The 10,150-nt window shown below is 36.9% G+C and overlaps 1 protein-coding gene across 1 annotated transcript in view; it reads left to right on the top strand.

The window, feature by feature from the left end:
- The window catches only part of LOC109047350 (tetratricopeptide repeat protein 27-like), an 80,711-nt gene that overhangs the window by 55,702 nt on the left and 14,859 nt on the right, over positions 1-10,150 (top strand). Inside the window, exons 13-16 of the mRNA XM_042773959.1 lie at positions 3,447-3,674; positions 4,867-4,965; positions 5,388-5,440; positions 7,993-8,158. Coding sequence (XP_042629893.1) covers positions 3,447-3,674; positions 4,867-4,965; positions 5,388-5,440; positions 7,993-8,158 — 546 coding nt within the window. The remainder of the gene's footprint in view (positions 1-3,446; positions 3,675-4,866; positions 4,966-5,387; positions 5,441-7,992; positions 8,159-10,150) is intronic.

The following is a 10,150-nucleotide window of genomic DNA, read 5'->3' on the forward strand; positions in this document are numbered from 1 at the left end:
ACGGTAGGAAATTTACAAAATATCTTCATGGAACATGATCTTTACTTAATATCCTAATGATTTTTGGCATAAAAGAAAAATCGATAATTTTGACCCATACAATGTTTTTTTTGGCTATTGCTAAAAATATACCCCAGCGACTTAAAACTGTTTTTGTGGTCCAGGGTACAAACTAGTTAAGTATCAGTTTAAATGAATAGTACTTCCCAAAATTCATGCCATTTCATGTTCAATCAAACAAATCATTGTCTGTGTCATAGTCTTACAGTGTTTACTCTTCAGGGAAATCGACCTACAAATGACTTGCTCATAATAGTCTCTGTATATTATGTTGGGATACAAGAAAGTAACTTCTATTTAAGATCTTGAAGAGGGATTGATTGCTACTTTTACCTCTTGCCATATCTATCACGTCCCTTTATTCTCTATATCTCTTCTCCTGGTCTCTTCTTCTTTCCTTTCTATATGAGTTCCTGTCAGCATGCTCTAACAACACGTCTCTCTCGCTGTGTGTGTTAGAGCAGATTTCTGGGAGCCATTTCACAGCTTTATTAAGTTACTGTCCTCTTTGTGTGCCAATCAGATTATATGGTACATCTGAGGTCAATAAAACCAGCCAATCACCCCCAATCTGAGCTGTAATGTTATAAAAATGTACTGACATCCACTCCACTGTAGTAGCTGATATACTGACTCTCACTCTTTCGCTCCCTGTTTCCCTCTATCTACTTTTCCCTGCACTCTTATTAAAGCTTAAAGCCATGAACTGCAGGTATGTGTAGAAAAGAAAGTAAAAGACAGAATACAGAGACGGGCGAAAGGGAGTGATGCTTCATATAAAAGAAATGAGAAAATCAGTGAAATATGTGAAGAAAAGGGAAACTGAGGCGAGAAAACGGTGCGTACACAAATCAGCAAGACTGGAGTGGGAAGAAATGTTTTGCTGATGGATTAATCCATGAGATTCTGTGTTTGTTTAATGAGTGAACATCTTCAGAGCACGAGGGACGTGTACTGATGTTCATTTGATTCAAGTTAAATGTATTGTCCCATGAGAGCTCGCATTAGTATTTGCAGATTACTGTTGGAATTTACTGTGTGAAAGCTCTTTCTATGAATACTTTGGTGTCCCACTACTTTTACTTTATTTTACATTACATTATTATTATCATATTGTATTTTAAAAGGCCTACAGTAAATCCAGTTCTTTTGCAGTGATTGCTGTCATTTTACATTACATTATTATTATCATATTGTATTTTAAAAAAAAAAAGATTTTAACAAATTTTAAGTCATTATTATTTTATAAATTGTCTATTTAAGATAATGGGATTGCAAAAAAATTCTGGTCTCAAATGAACAGAAGATAAAACAGCTATATATAATATTTAGTTTGACCTCCTGATGTTGAAGATGAATATTTCTTGAGGCGAAGAGTTTGTTTTCATGACCTTTTGTTGAAAACATTTTTTTCCAACATAATTTTTTTCAGTTTTATGTGATATTTCCTGTTATAGTTTTTGGAGTTTTTTGTTAAGAAAGCTGTTTGTATTAGAACTGAAGGTTTACTACTTTAACTAAAGCTTTATGGGTTTTATGCTGTTAAGTCTAGAGTATTCATAGTAAACATACTTTCTGGCAGTCTCCTTTCTAAAATTTCCAACCTGTTATTAGACCGTGAAACTGATAACCTAGCCCCCGATTAGCATCCATTTGTGTTGTTGGCAGTCATGAGATCCATCAGAGGAAACTGCAGCCTGACTGGGCTACACAAACCTTTGTCGGCTCCAGTGGCACCTTGTTGTTTGTAGGTAATGTGAAATGTGCAGTTTATAACGGCCACGAGGTACAAAGGAGCATTCAGATGCTGTCAGACCATGGGGTTCTCTTTCTCTCCTGTATAACCTCCTCTCTTATCGGTGGTGTTCTTATAGAACAGAAATATGAGACTTTTTTTACCCAAGTAAATAGCTTATACATCCTCCGTCTGGGCCTTCAGGTTTTGAGCTTTCATTTTTTAATGTAACTAGTGTGTTGAGTACGAAGATATATTGTTCCCACTTCTCAAATTATGTGTACCCATGAAAATAAATAAGCACCCAAATAGAAGTGCTGGGCAAGCACTGTGAATTTTATTGCCGCCCACCCCCTCTCTCCCACTACGGCTTCAGTTCTGAGCGTTTGCGAAAAGCCCTTTATCCATCTGTCCCCATGAGTAGCAGCAGGGGTGGAAGGGCAGGAGGCGATGAGAGATGCATTGTAATATAGCCCAGCATCCAGTGTATTTCAGAGTGAAGCCACATTCACAGTGATCGTAAGGGTATGTGTTGATGGCAGCAGAATTATGCCTTGCTAGATTTAGTCAAAGTATTCATGGGCTTTTACATTTAGAGAAGCTGTTTATGGCTGTAGTGTTGTACTGGTGAGTCCTACCATGTTAAGTTCTCATGTTCATAAGGGTTTGTGGCCACACATAATGAAGATGTGTTGGCTCTTGTTTCTCATGTTGAAGATGAAGGTTTTAGTCAGACTGGGTCCTGTTTTCATTCCCTCTTCTGTCTTCTCTGTTCTGTACCAAAAACTTGTAGCCTTTGTCTACGTAATTTTGATGTATTTTAAATGTTTATTGCTAGAAAACTCACTACTTGCTTGTCAAATATATATTTAGACAACTTAAATATTGCAGAAGTAGCAAAAAAAAAAATGCAAACCTCCTGAAATGAGTATAAAATCTACTAAACAAATGTTTTTTTTTTTTTTTTTATGTATTTATTTACTTTTTTTTGCATGGTGGTTTTGTTGTTGGGGGTTTTTTTCTTCAGTTTTATTGATTTTGGACCCTTGCTGTTTCTACAAGTATTTTTTTTCTTTATGAATTGTTTTAGTAGTGTGGTTTTTATTAATATTAAAAAAAATGTAACAGCATACTTGTGTCATTAGTTTAATCCCTACTACGTACTTTATGGCCAAAAATATGTGGACATCCACACACCACACCCAATTTCAAAACCATTGGCATTAATCAAGAGTTTGTCCTCTGTAACAACTTTCATTCTTCTGTAAAGATTTTACATTAGATTTTAGGAAAGTTGCTCCTATTCGGGCACAGGATTATCTGAATGATCCAGTTCATCCCAAAGGTGTTCAGTGGGGTTTAGGTCCAGCTTTGTGCAGGACAGTCCAGTTCTTTCAAGCAAGGATTGAGTACATTTCTTTGCATGTCATTCTAGATTTAAAAAAGACCCTCCCGAAACTAAGTTTCAGCACATAATTCCCTAGAATGTTTTTATATAAAGTGGCATATTAGCTGGAATTAAGGGGCCTAGACAAACCCAGTATTTAAAAAGAGGTCTCCACATACATAAGGCCATGTGCATATTCTCCAATATGAGGATTAAAATCTGTCCAAGTTGGTTTAAATCTGGTGGCACCTTTTTTTCTCTCAGGCGGAGGAGATTTTGAGGCGTGAGCTGGAGAAAAAGGAGACGCCATCGCTTTACTGTCTGTTAGGTGATGTGCTGAAGGATCCACAGTATTATGACCGAGCATGGGAGCTTTCCAAACACCGCAGTGCACGCGCCCAAAGGTCCAAAGCTCTGCATCATCTGCGTCACAAAGAATTCCAGCAGTGCGTGGAATGTTTCGAACGCTCGCTGCGAATCAACTCCATGCAGGTATGACATGCATTTGTTCATAGCTTTATAGTCCTTACCCAAGCATCCTGTAAATGCTGATAGACGTTAACCAACCATACCCATTTTTTACTGAAATAATTCAGGTGTGTGCAGGGTATTCTACAAACTTTTGTCTGTTCTGGCCAGTGTTTCCTTTGACTTGAGAGCCGAATGATGGCATTACTGTTACAACATGAATAAAAAAAAAAGCATCATACATCCAGTTTAAATCCAGTGAGATTTAAATGTCTAATTACAGTCATAGCCTGCTTTTGATGCAACTATCAAAACTTATAATTAATAAAATTCTGAAAAATCAGTTCACATGTGGTATATGTAAATAATTGGCTAGCGTTTTATTTTAAATAGACAGGGGTAATAAAATGGCTGTAGTTTGAGTATTAACAAATTACGAGAACGTGTTTTAATTTTAATAGTAATTTGTAAATTCAGTATTTTTATTGTGCTTCTACAGTAATGGTCAACCATTATTTAATACAATAAATCTCTGTAAATGTAATTGTATTTTATATGAACGGGGCAATAAAGTTGCTGGAGCTGGTGTGCAATGCAGCGTTTGTGAACTTACGTTTTCATGTTTACCACACATACACAAGCTCTAGAAGATCACAAGGATGGATGCACTTTATAGAGAAGATTGGCAGAGTGCTGACAGAGAACATGAGAAACACTGAAGTACTCAGCAGTGTGTTAATGAGTGGCATCAGGCTCATTCACCACAGAACCAAAAAAAGTGCACAGCCCCCCCCCCCCCCCCCACTCATTTTTCATTCCTCCTTTCATCCATAATGCAGAAGAACAGGCAGCAAGAAGACAGAGTAATTTTCCTGAGGGACTCATTGATGACCCTAATGTGATCTTTAACACCGCCTCGCAGAGCTGCCGCAGGGCATGGCCCGAGCTTAATACTGCCTTCAGGCCTAGAACTGGAAGTAAGGACGGACGAGAGCCAGAGAGATGCAAAGATTAGCACTCGGGAAGAGAAACTGATTTAAAACATATGAAAGAGACACATTCCTTGAAGTTCATGGGTTCAAAAGACATCATTAATTTTTAGGGCCGAATAACACCTTTAAAAGACAAGTGAAGCACTTGAAGTCTCATCAGTTTTCTTTTTGCCCTCGTCAGTAATACTCCATCATTTTCATGCTCTCTTCTTTTATCTCCACAGTTGGGTGTGTGGTTCTCCCTGGGCTGTGCGTATTTTGCACTGGAAGGCTACGAAGGGGCCGCCAAAGCTTTTCAGAGATGCGTTGGACTGGAACCAGATGTAAGTCACACGCTCCTTGTAAGGAGATCAATGTCATATGACCATAAAGAAAGGGCTTGTGCTTAGTTGTTCAGTACTTGTGCTGTCATGATTTATGGCTTATCGTAATCAATTGATTGTGTCTGCGAATGCCTCCCTGTTTTTGTTCTTACAGGCTTCTATTTGCTTTTATGCATCTATAAAACTGCACAGACCAAGAACCCCATTATATGTAGTACAGGAGCCTCTTATACTCCTAATGGTGTACTTCAAATTCAAATGTAGTCAAGAGGCAAGCTTAATACTCAGTCCAGGAAATGAGTAAACAAGCTATTAGGAAATGTTCTGTAGATGTCTGGTTTCTTATTTATTTATAATGATTTATTTTGACAAATGACTTTCACCCGTGGACCTGACTCTGATCGTTATTCTCCTCCATTCAGAATTCAGAAGCATGGAACAACCTCTCCACAGCCTACATCAAACTGAGAATGAAGTGAGTATGAGTGTAAGCGCTAAGAATAAAGGCTGGTGTTTTAATCCAATAAGAGCGTTTATTTTTTTTTTGTTAGTGAGTTTTATTTGTAGTAGAGAGTTTTATGAGCAGCCAGTTAAGCTTTCCTTCAGTATTTTGGATGAGCTATGATTTCAAAGGCAGCAGACAAGGAGAAATATGCCCATTTTATAATTTTAAGAGCCCGCCAAAAATCCAAGCACTAGTAAAAATATTTTTAAATTTGGAAAGTTTTCACTGTTTTTTGAAGTTTGACTTAGGCATATTGTATTTGCTGGCCATATATAATAAAGTAATCATGATTTTTTTTTTTTTTGTGCATACAATGTCATTCAAAGGTTTAGGGTCAATAAGATTCTTTTGGAAATAAATATAATTCAGTAAGGATGCCTGAGGGATCATGTGACACTGCAGACTGGAGCCATGGCTGCTGTAAATTCAGCTTTACCATCACAGGAACAAATCACAATATTACAGTTGTAATATTTCACAGTTTTACTGCTTTTACTTTAATTTTGATCAAATAAATGCTGAAAACTTCTTTTAAAAACATAAAAAAAAAATCTCCAAACTTTTGAGTGGTAGTGTATATAGATATGTTAGTACTGCTTCTACTGACCTTTTTTCCCATCCCATGATAGAGTGTGATGGACTACTAGACGTACGTGTGAATTTCTAAATAATAGCTAGCACTGCTCTCACACTTATCTTTCACACAAGTAAAAACTGCAGATAAGCCCCTATTCAGGTTCCAGTTGACCTGATTTATGCTGCTTTTCTGTTTCCTTCATCCTGCATCCACTGGGGACCCTCTGAGGCCTCCTTGCTTTTCAATTACTGCAGGAATGACTTTGGCAGCTGCAATTGCAAAGATAAATCTCCTCTGGGCTCTTGCTGTGTCTACCTCAGGAGCCAGCACTTCACCACCACTACCAACCGGCCAATATTAACCAGATTTGGAAGCTAAATGCCAGTTAGGACATTTGTTGCTTGACATGATTGGAGGTTTTTGCTGATTTCCTGCGAGGATCGGAGATGTTTTCTGGAACATCACTGTTAACAGCATGTACCTGAGAATTCTGGGAATGATTTCTCTCCTCTCCTTTGCCCCTCGTCCAATTAGCCCTGTGCACTCATCCCTGAGATGAGTCTTTGGAATCTTCTATTAAAACCGGATTAATGCTCCCAGGGACCATCCAGAACAGAGAAAGAGTATGTGTGTGTGTGGGAGAGATTGTGCACACACCTGCATGTGTTCAAAGGAAACTAGGCGTTAGATGTTATAATGAAACCCATGTCGAGCCCTGTGTCATAGGCTTTTGTTGACAGCACTTACAAAAATATCAGATCTGTTCCAAAACCTTGTGATCTGTGTGCTAACTGAAAGCTCATACTGTAAGTGATTGATTTGGAATGCTCTGTTAGCGATCTGTGTGCCACACACAGCGTTTCTCACGAGGTGCACTGGAGATTCAACTCGGAGCATCTTACTAAGCTAATGATCCAGTACTCTCAAAAACAATTTGCTGTAGAAACAAATTTCTTTGAGAATTTGCTAGTAAATTTCACAATTAATTACAATGAAACATCAAGTAACATCAAATTAACATGAAATTTTGAAGTAGGACTGAATTTTTTTTTTTTTTTTTTTTTTTTAAGCAAAAAAACTGGAGTTAAACATACTCCAATGCAATTTTGCTCGTTATTTCATGCTTTATTTCCTTGACTCTATTTCTTTTACTCTTTTCACTCTATTTCTTTTGCTTTCATACGTTTTTATCACTTTCTTTGAGTCTTTCTCGTTTGCTTTGTCTCTTTTATTTGCTGTTTCACTTTCTCTTTCTTTTGCTTTTCTTTGACATTAGATATTTTTTTTTTTTTTTTTTTTCTTTTACATTTTGTTTTTCTTTTTCTTTTTTTTGCTTTTTTTTATTTTTCTTTATTTTTTTTTCTTTCTTTTGCTCTTTCTTTAGAGTTATTTTTTTTTTTTGGTTTTTTTACTTTTTTTTTTTCTTTTTTTTTCTTTTATTCAGTTTTTTTTCTTTTTTTCTCCTTTTTTGCTGTTGGCTAAACTTTAGCTTTTCATTCTTTCATTTTTTCTTTTTCTATCTTCTTTCTTTTTCAATCTTTCTTTCATTCTTTCTTTCTTTCCTTTTCACGCTTTTACATTTGGATTTTTGAGTTATTTAGCCCCTTTTCAGTTTTTCCAAGTGAGTATCTCATGTTTAGAGTATTGCACTGTTAACTTTATCAACATGCTTTTGCTCTGGAATAACCCTGAGGTCTTTTACAGTAATCATGCTGACTACCTGTCAGAACAACCTTTTACCTAAAATCTCTTTGTAGACCGCTCACTTGGTTTGGATTTATTCATTGTTGCATGTTTGGTTATTTTTGTTTTTTTATGGTTTTTTGTTAAACTACTTGTTTAGCCATACACTGTGTTTGGCAACACCAGTTTTTGGCAAGCAACTTTCTGTTAACAATAGTTCTGCTAAACACACTGATCTTCCTGTTTTGTGTGTGTGTGGCAGGGAGAAGGCATTCCGCACCCTTCAGGAAGCGCTCAAGTGTAATTATGAGCGATGGCAGATCTGGGAGAATTTCATTGCTGTGTGTGTAGACCTGGGCGAGTTCAGTGAGGCTATCAGAGCCTACCATCGGCTCATGGACCTCAAGGACAAATACAAGGATGTGGAGGTGAGTCAGCCTCGTAGTTTTTCTCAGGTTAACCCCCAAACCTTTTATATACATTTCAAGATTGTTTTCATCAGATTAAGTGTCTAATAACATAAGTGTGAACTCTTTTTCTGGCTTGTGTAACCAGTGTAAAGCAGCTGGAGTCTCATTTGTGTCTTATGTGTTGCTTTCATCACTGCTCCCATCACACTAACAGCTGAAACAGTCATGTGAGAGGCTGTGTGTGTGTGTGTGTGTAAGTGAGATTTGATGAGTGAATGTTTGTGTGAGAGAAGAGAGAGATGATTTCAGCACAGATGGGCTTCTGCCTGCTCACTTTCATCCAGACAGCTCTGTTTTAAACACACCCCGTATGTCTCTCTGCATCCATGGCCCCATCACACCTCTCCTTTGTCATCTGTGGATCTAATAGTGCTGCTGTTATAACAATGCCATTAGACACGTTTGTGCTGCGGCTGGTTGATGCACCAGCTGCTACATCCTATTAAATGCGTCATTTGTTTTATCATTTGGTAGTCAAATTGCCTGGTAGTTGTTTACCTCCTTTACTTTACAGCGGCTCTGGGGTCACCATGGTAGCAGTTAATTATGTTTTATTTTCAGAGGAATTATGGTTGCACCTTAAAGAAGCTGTTTTGTGTATCTCTCATTTTTAAACACCCACCTCATACTTTGTGAATGGTGCAAAATATCTGAAACTCTAGCTGTGTATGAGCAAGTGGCAAATTAGTTTTGCGCTCTATTTTAAAATGAAAAATTAGTGTAAACATGCACTAGGAATCTGCATATAAGCCTCTTATTCATATGTAGCAATTATGTTGAAAGGAGACAGATTTTTCATATTACATTCTGATCCTTCAGAAATATTTTAATTCTAAATATTTTTTTTTATTAATGTTGAAAACATTGCTGCTAAATTTTTTTGTGGAAATATTGATGCTTTTTTTATCTTTAATGAATAGAAAGTTCAAAAGAATAAAAAAAATATAAATTATTTCCTAAAAATTTAGTTTTATTTCTTGCAGTGTGACTTGATTTTACATCATTGCAACCAATTCTAGCAATTGTGATTTTACAGTAGGTGCAGAAAAAAAATCACCCCCTTTAAAATAATCACATTTTGTTTCTTTGTAGCCTGAAATGAAGACAGACAGAGTTTTTGTTTTATCCAGCTGTATTTACTCAGTGTAACTTATAACATCAAAGTTAAAGATACAACACTAAAAAAATAAAAGACCAGAATCACTGAGTTGGAAAAAGGATCACCCCCTTCCTAAAAATGATTCTTTTCTATACCCACTGTATATCTTACACTGTGACTCTATCTATTTTTTATTATTAACTTTATTTCACAACTACTTTTTCATTTAACTTGGATATGGAAATGTATATCCAAAAATAGCTGATGTTCTAAAGAGCAAACAAATGTTTAGATGTTGGAAGTGTTGGGGTTAACGGTCACAGGGGCACAGATATGTTCCCATTTCATGATGGCATCCCAAAGCTGCTTTCACGCACACAACCATGTTCTGTAACACTTTGCCTTCTAGATAGGTTTTAAATGAGTAGACTGTACACTTATACATTATCCCTCCTTACATTGTCACTTCCAACTCCATTTCCCGTTTTCCCCCCCAGTTTTCAATTTTTCGGATTATTCGTTTACATCTTGTGAGCAGCTAGTAGCTCATCAATTAAAAGTTGTGATGTGAAAGCACAGAAGTTGAAAAGGTCATCGCTAGCATTTGCCTCCAGGCCCACTGAGAGTTTCAGACGGTAATTGGGATCTGGGCGCTTGGCTGGACTCAAAATCATCACTCACTCTCTACTGTTCATTTTTTCTCACTTCATCTCTCCATACAGAAACCCTTCAGATGCGTGTTAGTGGCAAATTAGATGAGAGCATCTGTTAATAAGAAAATGCTGTGATGTCTGCAGACATCTTGGTATACAGTCATAAGACCAGTCTCTCTGTCTTTGATCCCACCCATT

This window comes from Cyprinus carpio, chromosome A17 (assembly GCF_018340385.1).
Source record: "Cyprinus carpio isolate SPL01 chromosome A17, ASM1834038v1, whole genome shotgun sequence".
NCBI classification, from domain to species: domain Eukaryota; kingdom Metazoa; phylum Chordata; class Actinopteri; order Cypriniformes; family Cyprinidae; genus Cyprinus; species Cyprinus carpio.